Source organism: Echinops telfairi, unplaced genomic scaffold, assembly GCF_000313985.2.
Source record: "Echinops telfairi isolate 266 unplaced genomic scaffold, ASM31398v2 ScPeMD7_4;HRSCAF=17, whole genome shotgun sequence".
Taxonomy (NCBI): domain Eukaryota; kingdom Metazoa; phylum Chordata; class Mammalia; order Afrosoricida; family Tenrecidae; genus Echinops; species Echinops telfairi.
The window spans coordinates 41,947,074-41,964,166 of NW_022103900.1; the positions used below are offsets into that span (position 1 = coordinate 41,947,074).

The 17,093-nt window shown below is 41.0% G+C and overlaps 1 protein-coding gene across 1 annotated transcript in view; it reads right to left on the minus strand.

Moving 5' to 3' along the window:
• PIEZO2 (piezo type mechanosensitive ion channel component 2) overlaps window positions 1-17,093 on the minus strand; it is a 600,576-nt gene that overhangs the window by 101,215 nt on the left and 482,268 nt on the right. Inside the window, exons 28-35 of the mRNA XM_045298343.1 lie at window positions 16,613-16,789; window positions 16,199-16,324; window positions 10,628-10,828; window positions 9,761-9,965; window positions 9,552-9,653; window positions 8,033-8,198; window positions 5,448-5,691; window positions 2,309-2,409 (exon numbers count right to left, since the gene is read on the minus strand). Of these exons, the coding sequence (XP_045154278.1) occupies window positions 2,309-2,409; window positions 5,448-5,691; window positions 8,033-8,198; window positions 9,552-9,653; window positions 9,761-9,965; window positions 10,628-10,828; window positions 16,199-16,324; window positions 16,613-16,789 (1,322 nt within the window). The remainder of the gene's footprint in view (window positions 1-2,308; window positions 2,410-5,447; window positions 5,692-8,032; window positions 8,199-9,551; window positions 9,654-9,760; window positions 9,966-10,627; window positions 10,829-16,198; window positions 16,325-16,612; window positions 16,790-17,093) is intronic.

A 17,093-nucleotide genomic window follows, 5' to 3' on the forward strand; every position in this document is an offset into this window, starting at 1 on the left:
AAAATTTAAGAAAAGAAACACATCAGGAAAAAATGATAAAGGCAGGGAAGGGTACTCAGAGTGTAAGATTTAGAAGAAACAGAGGTAATACTATTATAATTATAGCTTTTTCACAATGGTTATTTATGAGAGGGTGCTTGATAAAGTAGAAACAAACCAAATCAAAACAAAACAACCATCATTGAGTCGAAGCTGACTCACAGGGATCTTATAGGACAGGGTAGAAAAGCCCCTGTGAGTTTCTGAGATAAAATAAGAGGGTCAGTGAAAAAGAGGAGGAGCCTCCACTAGATGGATTGACACAGTGGCACCAATAATGGGCTCAAACTTCATAAGCTACACAGGTATAAGAAAGAGAATGGGACTAAACCTATAAATATATATTTAGAGACTTGATGGAGGTTAGTTCCACATATGTATTTTCTGATGCTATAAATATGTCTACTTTTAATAATAGGATGTAGTAGAGTATAGAAGGTGTTAAGTTATGAAAACTTCTTAGATGTATACAGGCCCCTGGAGGGAAGAAGCTACCAGACCAGAAGGATCAGGACCATTGTCTAACGGGACACTACGATTAATTGGCATAACCTGGTCCACAAAAAGAATGGTCTAATTCTTCTTTGGTGAACAGTGATTGGTGACAATAGTTATTAGTGTCTTGACACTTGTGAGACGGCATCCTGCCTGGAGTATGAACAGTGAAGAAAATCAAAGATGCATGTCGACAGTCAAGCAGACCATCGGTTGCTGTGACACAGAGACCTGAAGAACCAGACGTTGCCTTACTACAACTTCCAAAAACTCCTGGAAGGGATCCCGTCAGAAAGTCCTGGATAGAGTGGGAGAACAATGTGGGACAAAACTTACGAGCATAAAAACAAACAAACAGGCTTACTTCTTGGAAAGAGGCTGGTGATAGCGTCACCACTAACAGTCACCTGTCAGATCCGAAAATTAACTCATCACCATGGATCCATGTTCAGCCACGTAAAAGGTCTATCAGGGGAACCAAAACACTTTGAGAGGTAACCATGAGCTAAAATAATTAACTATTTGAGAGCAAAAGGGCAGCAAGGACAGTGTTCAGAGGATCAGGAAAGAAACCGGGAGGGAGTAGGATAGGGATGTTATATCATGGGGATTGCAATCAATTAGATGGAACAAAATGTATATGCATTGGTGAATAAAAAACTGCTGTAATGCAGTGAATTATTTAATATGGCTCTCTTAGTCATCACCTTTGTTACTAACTTATTTACTTGATGGGTCTGGGTGGGAAAGGCACAGAATTAATTATCTGATTCAGCTGTGAGTGATTGGGAATAGAGTTAATTGTGATTGCTATCCTGCTGGTTATAAAATCAGCCATATCAGAAGCAGAAAGGAGTGGAGTATGTCTTCTGAACCATGACATCCCTGTGCATTGAACCACATTGATCCAGGAGATAAATTTGACACCAGAGGATGGGCAACCACAGAACCCAGAGCCAGAATAAGAGACAGAGTTGTGGACTTCCCAAACCATGGAGCAAGTCAAGCTGTGTGTCTCCAGTTAGGAGGCTGGATTGTGGAATAAGGTGCCTCCAGGCAACTAGGTTTGCTGACCCATGTTGCTATCGCTGAATATAATGGGGCTGAGGCTATGTGGGGAATAGTGTACCCTTTGAGAACTTATTGGCAACCCTAAAACTACTTTGTAACATTGCTCTAGAAGGGCATAGGCCCGGTCAAGGGGCTGAGGACCAGTGAGAGTCCTACCTGAGGCAATGGCAGAGACTGTTCTAATCGAACAACTATATTCTGAACATTTTTCACCTGACTTGTCATCTCTTAACTTTCCTAATAAACCCAATAATCATGAGTAATTCTGTGGCCATTACAATTAACTGAGAAGTGGAGCATTCCTGGGAAAGGATGGCTGGCGTCAGAACTAGTAAGGAAAGTTGGAGGGTGGGAGTACATCAGACTCCAGCCTCCTAAAAATCTGCCTTATTACAATCAATCCTGGGAGGCAGAAGAGGTCAGAGGATGGCTCCCACCTAATTTTGTACTACCACAGCAAACCGCAAAAACCTTCAGAGAGTACGATATCATCACATCAAATATCCAGACCTGCTAGGTTTGTGAACTTTCTAAATAATCAAAGATACTGAGACTACAGATGATAGATCAATAATAAACTACAGTTCTAGCGCCTCCATCTCGAGAGAAGCTTGATCTTAAAAAAAATGTGTGGCTGTCGACTTTCTAGACTAGAACAATCCAACTATCCTTCCTTCTTCGTGCCGGACTCTGCTTGTCATACTTACGCATGGTATAGCCTTTGACTGTGCAGGCCAAGCTGAATGCTTGGATCAACCAGCAACTATTCTGAACCAAACTCTCAATATATCCACATGCTCCAATCTGAAAGACAGAGAAGGAAAGTCAATGCTGGTACACTCTTCCCCCAGAAAAAAGGAGAGTGGTGTGTTGTGCACCAGTCATATGCAAGAATTCACTAAGTCTCCACGTCAATCATATTTTAAAGTTTAATCACCATAAAGCCACACATTAGATGCCTCAGAAGGACCATAATTTCCTATGGGGAAAAATAGATCAAATGAGTGAGGGTGACCCCTTAGAATAAAATGTTCTTTACTTGGCAACAACTTTCTCTCCTAAGAGGAGATCTTGAATTACTATAGAAACAAGCTGAACGTTGAGGTACTTAGTGGGTAAGCAGAGCCCTGAAGCTCAGAGACTCCATGTTGGTATAATTATTTTCTTCTAAGTCAAAATTATCTACACATGAGAACAAAATATAGGCTTCAGGGTATATTCCTTAGAACAGAAAAAAAGCATGTGTTTTAATTTTTACTTTGTCAAATTTATGGCTAAAATAATTATCTGAAATATAGAGAGGATATTAAATTAAATATTGATCATTACAAACCAGTGCATAAAGGTGATAGCCAAATTGGGTATATCTCTGGGGCACATGTGAGGTAGAATAATAGCTGGGATTTTTCCCTCTCTAATGGTAGCTCAGTATCCCCGTTGAAACAGGCTTCCAAAAGCAATATTTCCACTTCATCCTTCCATGCCAGTGTTTTGGCTCTCTTTCTGTTGGGAACTTATTTCTTTTTTTGGTCTCTCTGGAGAGTCTTAAATCTCTTTTACATCTCTGATGGGTGCAAAGTGTAACTTCTGTAGAAAATCTAATCACAATTTACTTGGGCACAATATTACGAACTCTTATTAGAACATGTTTTCCTAAAACATTGTAGTAATTATCATTGACAGATTGTCTAGTAATTGTCAGTAGGTCTATCTTCTCTTCTAGAATGTGACTACTATTTATATCTAGTTCTTCTTCAGATAAAACAGCATGTTGTAAAATATACAGCTGAAGTATCGGTTTATGGAGTGAATGAATGAATGAGTAGATTTTGTATCCATATATTTCCCAGGAGGGGATGTAATGATTGGTCTCAAACAGCAGGCCACTTAACATCAGACTAGTTTTGAATGACCTGGCAGTCTGTTGCCCCATCTAATGCCATCCCCAATAACTCTCAATATTAGGCCAAAATAATTTTAAAAAATTGGTAGGGTAAAAGTGCTTAACAAAAATTACTTTTACTACTAACTAGAAAACTAGCATTTAACGGATTATAAACATAATGAATTATTCAAACCCATATTCATAGCTACATAGACTTGATTTTTCATCTTTCTAACAATAAAAAAACCTCAAATAGTTTTTACTGTTAAATTGCTTAGTGAGCTCATCTCTCAATAGCTAGGAAGAGGAAAAGCAGGAAATCATTACATCACCGTTTCTTTAATGCACTGTCAATTGTAGTTTGGGAGAAGTAGGAACAGGAATTAACTGTAAATTAAGATCAGAGAGATATTATTGAAGGAGTTATCCTTCAACTCATAGTGTGGTGTTGCTAGTTTTCTGAAGCAATAAACTTAAGCGGTGTCCGTATGGCCGAAAAGACTTTATGGGATTCTAGAATTACTAGCAGGCATTTTGAGTTGTCTGCTAAAATGAGGAAAACAATTGTTCCTTGAACATAGCTGTTTAATAGCAGAGCAGCTGAACCTTGTAGGGAAGAGAGGTGTATTTTCCCATCCTTATGTACCAGAGGGAAGGAGCACTGTGAGATGGAATCGAACCAATGGCAGTGAGGTTTGGTTCTTTTGCTTGTTTGTTTTTTGTATGTCATTTTAAACCTTATATGCAGTTGTTATCAAGTCTACTCCCACTCATAGCACGCCCATATGTCAGAACAGTGCTGTGCTCTATAGGGTTTTCAACGGCTGATTTTTTGGGAAATAGATTGCCAGGGATTTCTTTCAAGGAGGCTGTAGGTTGACTCGAACTTTTGACCTCCTGGTTAGCAGCCAAGAATGAAAACCATATGAATCATCCAGGCTTAGCTGTGCCCTAATCTGTTTTAGGGCACAGTCTACGCAGTCTTACCTGTGGCCTATTCTGGAAGGCAACCAGGAAGCTACATTTTGGGTGGAGGAATCGTGGGTTATACATTGGGCTGTGGATTGCAAAGTTAGCAGTTGGAAACCCCAGGAGCAAGAGAAAGTTTTCTACTCCCAGAAAGAGTTACCATCTCAGACACCCAAAGGGGCAGTTCTGCTCTGCCCTGTAGGGTTGCTATGAGTCAGAATTGACTCAAGGGCAGTGAGGTGTTTTTTTTCTTTCCCTTAAACAGGAGCCCTGGTGGGGTAGTGGTTATACACTGGGCTTCTCACGACAAGTTCAGCAATTCAAAACCACCAGCCAGTCCACAGAAGAAAAGCAAGGTTTTCTACTACCAGAAGGAGTTACCGTCTCGGAAACCCACAGGGGCAGTTCTACTCTGTCCTAGGGTTTGATATTGGGTCAGTATCAACTCAAAAGCTATGAATTTCTACCCACATCTACAGGAAAACCAACATTATTTAATAGTTTATTTCACCTCCTTCTCCATCCATGCAATATTATAGAGCTTTATATTCACTTTACTTAATCCTGATACAATTTCTTTTAGGTAAAAGTGTTGCTTTTAACCAACATATTTCTTTTTAAAGAGACTTAGTGATGGATTCAGCTCATACAGAGTCACTTTCTCAGTTCCTAGTATGAATATAAATGATGATGAATCAGTCCTTAGAAGGAACAGGATTTCAAATACATATTTATATATTTGAAATCCATAAATATAGAGGGAGCTCCTCTTATCATGTGAACTTAAGTGGTTGGAAATGAGCTAAAAGGATTCTTTCTGCTTAATGTGGCAAAACAGCGAAGAAGTAAGTGGACATCCGAATTCCAAGTGTGCCACACCTTACTTGGGGCTTTTAAGAGAGCTGTGTGATGGGCTTTTAATAACCACCGATGGATTATTTATGCTGACATAAAAGCCACAGTGTGTTATACAGGGGAAGCCACTTACTGACAGTATATTTTTCATCGTGATCACAAAAACATTGTATGCAATTAGCCAGTCCCAGTAGCGCAGGATGCTCTTGATAGGTTTCAGCAGCAAATTGCCCCCGAAGAGCAGGAAGTAGAAACAGGCAACCAAGTAACCCATGCAGAATATGCTGATCCTGGTGGTTCCCGTGATGAAGATGATCGTGAGGACGAACCAGAAGAGGTAGCTGAAGACGATCACTTTGGACATATCTAAGTAAGACCTGAAAGCAAAACCAAACAGTGAGGGAGTGCAACAATAACATTAAAATAGAAAAGTGGGAGGGTGCGGGAGGGAGGGAAAAAGAGAAGCTGATGCCAAGGGTTCAAGTAGAAAGAAAATGCTTTGAAAATGATGACGGCAACTTATGTGCAAATATGCTTGATACAGTTAATGTGTGGATTGTTATAAGAGCTGTAAGAGCCCCCATTAAAAATGATTTTAAAGAGAAAGAAAGAAAGATAATCGGGAAAGCACTTTGTGAGCTCTGGTCTTTTCGCTTTTCAGAAAGAACCTTCGGGATGTAGTGGGTATGCGCTGGGCTGCAATTCACGAAGTCCACACTTTGAAACTGCCACACTCTATGGGAGAGATGGGGTTTCTACTCCTGTCAACAATTACAGTCTCAGAAACTCACAGGGACAGTTCTACCTTGTCCTGTAAGGTCACTATGAGTTGGCAGTGACCCGATGCAGTGAGTTTGGTGGGGCTGGGGTGACCATTGACCACCAGCCTGAATCACTTTGCTCTCAGAGTGCCTTAGAGAGTGGTTACTGTCACTGCCCTAGCTGGTCCAGGGAGAAGTAGACTAGCCCTTGTGTGCCCTGATGGGAATTGGGGTGCCTAAATTGTGTGGTCATGGGTCATATTTTGACTATCTGGGTTCAAGAGCCCTGAGCCAATCTTGTAAGCTCTTCTCTCCAACAACATTTTTGGATGCGTCCCAGTCATAGCCCCATTCCTGCTTCTGTAGTCCCGCCTGTGACCGTGATGTGTGGATCTAGCACCAAGTGTGCCTTTATGATGGTTCCCTTGACCTTCTGTGTTCCTCCATGTCCTGTGTAAGCCTCTGCATCCCCGCAACCCCTGGGAGCCACGATGACCTCGTGCTAACAGTCTCCATCCTGTGAAGGAGGTGCCTTTGTCTTTTCCTATTTAAGACTTAATAAATAAATATTCTTCAACTAGATTTGAGATTTGGGGTGGTGCCTATTGGAACCTAAAATGAGTGTTAACATGTAACTTCTTAAAAGATGCACTATATTTTACCAGCATACCAGCATTGGATCCCTCACTAATCAAGGTAAGCACATACTTGTTTATTAATCTGTGGTGAGCAAGTTCACATTTTTTACCACCTTAGAGTTTCTAGGTATGGGTGACATCTATCACCCAACTCAACAGCACCTTCCTAAAAAAGTCAAAGCCTGTTTTGCAATTTTTAATCCTTAATAGAATGGAGTACCCAGTAATCAAGGTAAATTCATACTTACTTGTGCTTACTTACTAATCGACAGTGTATAATTTCTTACTTTTCCCCACCCACTGAAGAGTTTACTGCTAGTAAGATTGGAATCTATCATAGCACCTTTCTACAGGATACAAGCCTCTCTTCAAATTTGCATTCCTTGACACCAAAAATCAAAGTCACTGTTATTGAGTTGATTCAGATTCATAGTGACCCTATAGAACAGAGCTCCCCTGAGGGGTCCTGAGGTTGGAATTCTATCCAGGAGGACAATGCCTCATATTTCTCCCACAATCATTTACTGGGATGTGGTAAAAACCATGTGAACTTGTTTGTATAGAGCCAGAAGTAAGCACAACTAAGTCCATACTTCCCTGACTTCTTGAGTAATTTGCCCTTGCAGCAAACTCAAGGAATGGTGCCTTAAAGATAAATTTTTCATGTAAGGGAACTTTTCTAGGAAATTACTTAATAATTCTAAATATTTTATGAGTTCTTGTCTAAAATGGCTTACACCCTTCGTTGACTTCCTAAACAAAGACTATCAAGTAACATCTCAGTGTTTCTCATTATCCTTGGATCACCCCAAGCACCATTAGTGCCTCACTGCTGCTGCAATAAAGGAATAAAGTGGAGTTGGACTGCTGGCAGTTCTGAATGTAAATGTTTGTGTATGTGTGTGTGTGAGAAAGTGTGTGGAGGGGTATGAGTATGTGCATTATCTTGGTACACACTTCTTGTAGACTTGTAAACCTAATCACTTCTAGGTGGTGTCTATAAAAGAGCAGAACACACACACACACACACACACACACACAAAATTTAGATACTGCAGAGACAGCTCCAAGTAGCAAAGCCATGCCACATCCCTAAGTGAGACCCCAACAGGAATCTATGTGGCTGAGACCCTGCTTTGGGCTCTTAGTCTCTAGAACAGTGAGCAAACACGTATCTGTTTTTTAAAGCCACCATATGAAAAAATGCTTCTGGTGGCAGCGTGAGACACAAGGGCAGAGAGCGAATTGTAAATGGAGAGCTCAATAAAATGAAATGCACACAGCCAAGAGGTGCTTAGAAAATATAACGCTATTGTTACCTGCAATGAATGAAGTCAGGTACGGGGTTGTGTTGGCTAAAAGAGGCTGCATCTAAGTTCATACAAATCTCCACGTTGTCCCCGGCCATGATGCGCACCGCAGCCTTATTTTCATCCTCAAAAATTTGCCGTTGTAGGGAGGCACACAGAAGCAGCATGAAGTCATCTGGCAAGTCAAAGAGAAGACAACACATGCCATTCTCTTTTCTGGAACGTCATTGCACAATTTATGATGTCTCAATTCCTAAGGGAGCTACTTTCCCAAAAGCCCATCATAAAGTTCACCTGGATTCCAGTGCTGGAGTAGGGGGATGGGGTGGGCAGGGGGAGGGACAGAAGAAGCTTCAATGGGTAAATCTCTGAATTTTTGCTTGTGTGTCGATGAGTGAATATATTAGGTATCAATTACTAGTCTTTATGGCGTTCTTATATTACCAGGCTTCTTTGTATTTTTTTTCTCACCAAAGTTTCGAGGAGGCCATTTAAGCAGTTTCTCACTTTTTACATGAAGCCAATGAAGGCACCATTCTTCTCTAGCTCCACGCGGCTTTGTATTTGTAACTGCGACTGCTCCCAGAAGCAGTGTCAGAGAGGCAAGGGACTACCCCAAGGAGGAATTGGGCATGATTATGAGTTGGGTTGTGATCCACAAGATGGGCAGTTGGAAACCACCAGCCATGCCTCAGGAGAAAGACAGGGCTTTCTATTTCCATAAGCAGGTACAGTCTCGGAAACTCACAGGGGCAGCTCTGCCCTGTCCTATAGAGTCACTCTGAGTTGGCATTGACACGAGGGGAGTGAGTGTAGTTTTTGGTTTGGCTAGGGTAGAGTGAAGGACCACAGAACTTCCCTCAACACGCTCTCTGGCCCCTCAAGTAACAAGCCTTTCAGTTTCATAAAGAGTCAGTGCGAATAGTTTTTAAGTTAAAAACCTGAAGGCCTTGAAGTTGAGCTGAGCCTTCAGACCACCAGCTTTGCCCTTGAACAGGTTTGCAGTTGCAGCCTAGATCCAAACCTCAAATCAAACTCACTCCCATCAAATCGGTTCCGACTTAACATAACCATCCGGGGCAGAGTAGAACTGCTTCTCTCAGTTCAAGTTGGTCAATCTTTCCAAAATCAGACAGCTTAGTTGGTTTGCACTGTCAACCTGGTGGTTAGCAGCCTCATGCTTAACTCACTGAGTCACCAAGCCCAGCTTCGGAGGTCCCGAAATTTGTGTAGCATCTTTCCAGCTACCACAATCAAACTTTTAGGATTGGCGTAACTGTAGCAGCAGCCGGAGACAACTAGCTAACAAAATACAAGGCCTCCCTCTAGTTTATCATCTGATTGTTGTATCCGTGGAAGTGATTTCATAAAAGTGAATAATGGTCTCATGCTTATTAATTTTGTGAATGTAATGGAGCAAGCAAAATCCCCACGGAGGGAGCAAGGCACGAATGCACAACACATGAGGAGTAATTAACAAATAAAACCAACCGGCAATATTCCCCATTCCTGGGGCTGAAATACTTACAGACAAGAAACACCGGATTGGGCTGCACAATGAAGTCAGGGAAGTAGAGCCATTTGATGATGTTGTTGTTGAAGCTGGCCCCTTTGAAGCGCCATGGGTAATCTGCATGGAGGGAAGTAGGGACAAGGAGTTAATAGTGTTCTTCTCCCACTCTCTACTTCCTAATGCCTTACGATGGAGCAAACCGATCTTGGGGAAGGCAGGGTCACCTCTGCAGGGAGCTGGCGGGATGCCGATGCAGATGAAGTACTGGAACGTAATGATGCATGCCAGAAAGCAGCAGTACTTGGGCCAGATTTCAGCGATGGCTTTTCTTCGTCGCCGGTACAAGACCGCAATCAGCCAGCAGGCATGGACCATGGCATAAAAATCCATTCGCTGACCGATTACATTAACTGACATTAGAAAACAGGTCTGCATAAGAATGAAAAGAGACAAGAGGTTGGGCTTACAGGAAAGGAGCGTCGTGCCAGGGTCAGCCCCGTGGCAGAAGCCTTGCCTTTCTGAGGATATGCCTGTTTTTTTTTCTCAATGCCTTTTCAGTTTGGGATATCTCTTAATGTGAAGACAAAAGTCCTGTAGTACTTCCAGGAGAAAAACTCATTATATCACTGTAGAGAATAGCTATTTTATTTAATGATGCTCTCTTCATGAAACAAAACTGTTCCAAATTCATTTTATTAAGTAACACTAACTAACCCAGCCATTTTAAGTTAAAACAGTTCATTTTGTGTGAAGGTAGCATGTTTCAGAATTCACAAAAATATTATTTATAGATTATATATATATTCTAAGATATGTTATATAATTAACGTAGTATCAGTAAACATGTCTAAATAACTTTTGTACATGAATGTCTATGGCTATAGAGACAAAGAAAAGCCAAGCTCACGAATACACTATCGGAAGCATTGAGAAAACACGACAGGTTAACCTCATAGTAGAAATGCCTTCATCAATCCTGAGACGTCATTCAAAATGACCTGTAGATGTGCGATGAAGTTACAGTAGCCAACTGACCAGAAACAGTTATTTGAATTTTCATAGGAAAAAAAATATGCCAGGAAGAAACTCACCTCCAAGCCGAACTTGTAGAAGAAGTAATTAATGAAGTATTTGGCACAGTTCAAAATCCCATCATCTAAGTGGAGTCTAGTAATGTCATGAAAGATAGTTTTAGACACAGGGGCTGTAAGGTTGTTTCGACCTCTATAGTATTCCTGATGCCGGTAAATTGTAACTTCAAAGGCCAGAATAGCTAGCATCAGGAGATTATTCTACAAACCAAGCAGAAAACACATTTTGTAAAGCCAAAGGAGCCATAATCAATTAATTTTAAGTAAGTATTATAATTATTTTATTTCATTTTAGATATCTCAAAGGATCAAGCTTTATAAAATTCAACCTCCATAGTATTTATTTTTCCTGTGTTGTAATTTAAGAGTAGAATTATAGCCATTATGCAAAAAAGGCTTATTTTCCTGATAAAAGCCTCTATAATCTGTAGACAAAAAAATGCTGCTGCTCATTTCCATTTCTGAAGAACTACACATCAGGTGAGCTTATGAAGGCGGCTCTAGTTTGTTTGCAAACACAAGCTTAAAGTAGACATACTGGGACAATGCATGGAGGAGTAGGGTGTTAACTAGAGAGGCATTCTTGAACACAATCAAAATCTGGCTAGGAAGAGCAACAACTTGAGAAGGGTGATGCTGATGATAAAATAACAATAATAGCATTAACAGCAATTAACTATTTCACGTTTATTAAATCCTTAGTGTGTGTCAGGTACTATCCTCATATTTTTCATGTACTTGTTTTAATCTTATAACATATCCTTATGGTGGTGGTGGTAGATGCCATTGAATTGATTTCAACTCGTTCTGTCTAGCAGAACCAAACATTGCCTGGCCCTGTGCCATCGTCACATTTGCTAGGTTTGGGCTCATTGCTGCAGCCACTGTATATCAATCCATCTTGTTGAGGGTCTTCTTTTTTCCTCTAGTTTACCAAGCATGACGTCATTGTCCAGGGACTGGTCTTTCCCAATAGCATGTCTGAAGTATGTGAGACGAAGTCTCATCACCTTTGCTTCTAAGGAGCTATACTTCTTCCGAGACAGATTTATTTGTCCTTTTGGCAATCCGTGGTACTTCCAATACTCAGCAGCACCACAATTCAAGTGCATGGATTTGTCTTTAGTCTTCTTTATTCACTGTCCAACGTTCACAAGCTTACAAGGTGTTTGAAAATACCATAGCATTGGTCAGGCACACCTCAGTCCTCACGATTACATCCTTGATTTTCAATCTTTTATGGTAGGTACTATTAAAAATGCCAAATGACTTCATCTCCTCTTTGGGCAACAGGCAGCTCAATCTTCTTGTTCAGCCCCAGTCACATCCCTGGGGCATGATGGTGTAGGTAAGAGGAAAGAGTCTGGGCTATAGTGGGTACCTGGTAACCAGAGCTTCTTTTGATTCTGGCAAAGTGGACATTGTTGCCATCAATGACTGCTTCATTGACCTTCAATATCATCTACATTGTTCAGTATGATTCTACTCATGTGAAGTTCAATGACACCATTGAGGCTGAGAACAGGAAGCTTGTTATCAATGGGAAGCCCATCTCTATCTTCGAGGAGCAGTGTGTCATAGGGCCCACTGGTGTCTTTAAAACCACAGTGGAGGCTGGGACTCACTTCAAGAGTGGTGTCACAAGTATGATAATCTCTGCCCCTTCCTACAATGACTCTATATTTGTGATGAGCTGGGTGTGTACCACAAGAAGTATGACAACTTCCCCAAGATTGTCAGCAATGCCCCCTACACAAACAAAGGTCACCCATGACAACTTTGGCATTGTGGAGGAACTCATGACCACAGTCCATGTATCACAGCTATCCAGAAGACTTTGGATGACACAGTCCTCCCTCTGCGTAACTCTGGCCTGCTAGCCATGGGGCTGCCTAGAAGATCATCTTTGTATCTACTGGTTCTACCAAGGTCATAGGCAAGGTTATCCTTGAGCTGAATGGGAAACCCACTAGTATTGCCTTCTATATCTCAATCACTAATGTATTGGGCGTGGATTTGATCTGTCCTTGGGGGAAAGCTGCCAAGTATGATGCCATCAAGAAAGTGGTTAAGCAGGTGTCAATGGGATCCTAGATACACGAAAGAGCAAGTTATCTCTTAGACTTCAATACTGTGACACCCACTCTTCCACCTTTGATCCTGGTGCTGGCATGGTCCTCACCAACCACTTTGTCAAGCTTATTGCCTAGTATGACAATGAATTTGACTACAACAATAGAACGGTTGACCTGATGGCCTGCATGACCTTCAAGGAGCAAGAGCCCCCTTGTCCACCAGCCCTAGAAATAGCACCAAAGGAAGAGAGAGGCCCTCAGCTGCTGGATAGTCTTTGCTCCAACTCAATCCTCCAACACACTGAAAATATACCATCCTTGAGAATTTCCCCCCAGAACCCCTGAAGAAGGGGAGGGATTAGAGAGCCCACCTTGGTCGTGTACAATCGACAAAGCACGCTGTACTCAGCAAAAAAGGCGGGAAAAAATGCCACAGAGGAAAAACCAAAAAGTTACATTGTCAAAGAAAGAGAGACACTTAGTCCAAATGATTCTAGGTCCTGGTTATAAAGGTTATGTTTTTAAAGATATTGCCAATGTAATATTTAGATTGCTCATTGGAGTCATTAAAGTCACACACACACACACACACACACACACACACACAGCAGAGGAACAAAAGCAAAAGGAGAGACCTGGACCAGAGACAGAGGCAAGAATTGTTCCCTTGGATTACTGAATAGGATGGGAAATCAGAGACATTCTTTTAGCCAGGCTTCCTCTAAATAGAACAGAGCCATTGCTATCTTGAGGACTGAAGTTCTCAGAAAGAACTAGATTCCCCAGATCTCCTTGTACCTAACACCATCTAGTGCGACCAGCGCATGCCTGTACCAGGAATACTATGAGAACCCTGAAAAAGCCAGGGAATGTATGCAAAAGGCAAGAAAGTAAAAATCTGTGGTACTGGATACAACTTCCTTCCTTCTAGGAGCCTTCTCCAACACTGCCTCTGGCTCTAACCAAGGCCAATCTTTCTGTTGGAAAAGACATGGACGTAATTCAAGTAGCAGATTGAAACATACTGCCGTTATTCTGTTTAACAGAACTATTTGACAGCAAAATTCATTATAGAATATATGCTATTTTAATCTATTGCTTGTAAACAAATGTGAGGGCAAGTATAAAAAATATATATTGCTACTAAGGTTCCAGTGAGCTCTGGTTAGCACAGTGGGCTATGACCTGAGCTGCTGCCACAAAGTCAGCAGTTTGAATCCAGTAGTTGCTGCCTTGGAGAAAGATGAGGCTGTCTACTTCCATTTAAAGTCTCTGAAACCTGAAAGGTCACTCTACTCTGTCACTGTGACTTGGAATCGACTAGATCCCAGTGAATCTGATGTTGAGTCGGGTTCCAGTTCACATGGGCATGGGCATGTGCCAAATGAAACATGTTTAAACATGTCTCTGGGTTCAATGAGTGGATGTAGACAAGTCCTGTCAGTAACTTTTCTTAGTCTCATCGGATGCCTTAAAAAAAAAAGTACAATAAAAAATTTTCTACAGGATCTGATGGGCCTGATAAATTTAAGGAGAGAGGTCAGCTTAGAAATATGGTGACTTTTCTTAGAAGTCAAAGGGCTACTATTTATAGATTTTCTTGAAGGACATAGAATGATAATGGAGGCCTGAATATTAACATTTTTTTTAAAGGTCAGGAGACTGTAGTAAAGGTTTTTCCCCACAATCTTGATAATGGTAGTAAAGGTTTCTCATGAAATTTTTATTAGGAAGCCTTACCCCATTGGTACTACAACCTGATCTTGCCCTTTCAGATTTCTTTTTGTTGCCCTAGCTCAAAGAACACTTAAAAGCAGCATGATTTGAGGACCTTCGGAAAGTTAAAACGGCAATTTTAATGTGGTGTAAATTAGAGAAACAAAACTACAGACCTAGATAGAGGATATGATGAGAAACAATGGCATCACAATTTGATATTTTTGTTTAATAAAAGCTTCTAGAGTGTGGTAGCAATATTTTTTGACTCACTATTGTATGTGCTCTTTATTAACAATGATATCTATTCTGAAATTAGATAGAAAATCTTTCTGGTAATGATAAATCCGCTTCTCAGAGGAAATCGCTGTTGACCATTTGGCATATTCTACTCAATGTTTTTATTTGTGCTAGTGGGGATCACATAGTGCTTTGGCATTTATGTTATTTTTATTTTAATCTATTTTTGATCTCTTTCAATCATCTACCTGAATCTTTTTTGTGTTTGTTTTATTTTAAATCTTCAACTGTGATTCGGGTGAACCACAGCAAATCAGTTGTCCTTTTAACAATTTAAACACACTTTGTTTTATGTCCTTGGTTGCCATCCCTACAATGTAACGTCACTCTTCCCACTTCCTCCCTTAGTGTCCTGTTTTCATTTCACCTTCTTTACGAGCACTTCAAGCCTTCTGAATTTTGTCTCTGGATAAATGCAACCATTTGATCTTAAGTGGTCAATTCTTTTCATGAATTTTGAGCCAGGGGGATCCATTAGGTTCTAGGCCAGAAGGGGGATTAAAGGCCTCAGCTGTGAAGCTTTAATCAATGCTATCTGATTAGTGAGTTTGAGGTTTGATTTCTATTTGTTCCCACTCTATTCAGGTGAGACCAGTCCCTGGAGAAGGATATCCAGCTTCGTAGAGGGGTCATGACAAAGAGGAAGGACCTCAGGGAGATGGATTGACACAGAGGCTCCAGCACTGGGCTCAAGCATAGGAACAGTTGTAAGGCTTGTGCATCAGGTTGCTGTAAGTCAGAGCCAATCTGATGACACCTAGCCACGAAAACAATTTCCAGGAACTTCTAATAGGCTCTGGTGGTAGGTAGGCACCATGCCATTTTTCTGGTTTGCGTGTTCCACAAGGCCTTTTTGCCCAATATTTCCATATATGATTGTTTTCCTTCAGGCTTCGCTACTCCAGAGAAAGACCGATGGTTGCACCTTAGATGGCTGCTTACAAGCTTCTAATTCCTCATTTGCTACTCACCAAAACCAGATGGAGGACATGGTTTCTGTGCACTCTGTTGAACTAATTGTCCTCAATGTTTTTCAAGACTATGGTCCTGACCCCCCAGGCACAGTGATTCATGGCCTCGAGGTGTTTAGTTATGCATAAAACGTTTACATAGGTTTTCCCCCTGTATGTTGTACTCTGTTTATGGATTTATTTGTAGCATATGGACATACATATGTAGAAATTTGTTATCAAATATATACATGGATCTAGTCCCATTTGCCTGAGCAGGGCCTCAAACATTCGGTGGTTATATACGTGTCATGTTGCAGTTGTAACACATTTACCATTCTTTGTTTAACTACTTGATCATTTTTTTAATCACAATTCAATACTTATTTTGATATCAGTCATTGGTTTTGAACATTATTCCAAATGATACATAAAGGGATGAGGTTCCACATCAAAGTGATAGTCTCAAAAGAACTAATTTCAAAGCACAACTATGCCAATGCCCACACTGAATACAATGAAGCAGTTACCCTTAGGTAGACCAGCAAGGGGGAAGACTTCCTTAGGCCAACCCACTCCGTGGGGTCGATGGATGAGTTATAGAGTATGGATGTGTTCAACTGGTTGAGGGCTATGTTCGTCTGATTTTCATTTGGCTGAAAAAAGGACAAAATGGAGTGAGATTAGAAAAATCCAGATAGCTTTTCTTCAGCTCTGAGCCCCCCACCCTTTCCACATTGGTGGTCTAGGGAGGAAAAGATCTAATTCACAGGGCAAATCTCAGCATGGGAAGAGATTTGCAACCAAACACAGTGGAACTATATCTAGCCAGCCTACGTCAGGTGACTTAAAAGAAAGACTGTAATTGGAAATGCAAGGTCCCCAGATATTTGCCTCAATTCCCTTCAGGCAGAGAGGAATAGTCCTACATGTTTGAAACTCACCAAGGAACAGTTAACAGAAAACTTCTCGGGCTTAATGGTTTGGAGCTGGTATAACATTTTGCAGACAATGATCACACACGTCCACACAGTGCAGACACTTGAAGCCACGCGACGCAGCTTGGTATATGGCAGAGCAAAAGCCCAAGAAATCAAAAACACATAGTTGAACAGAGACACCTGAAAACGTAAAATCAGAAATGGGGACAAAATACATGATGTGGCACAACATCAATAAAACACGATGACTTGACTTATTTAGTTCGGCTCAGTTCAACAAAGGCTGATTGAACGCTCAGCGTGTGCATGCCTTACTGCAAGTACTGGCGGCCAAAGTACAAGGGCCATGATCTATTCACTAGATAACTGTTTATTTTAAATAACAAACAATCATATAAATAGATAATATCAATATCTGTTTATTGGTCAAACGATTGATATAAACATGTTCTCAGGCGCACCCTCACAAAGACCCTCAGTCTAA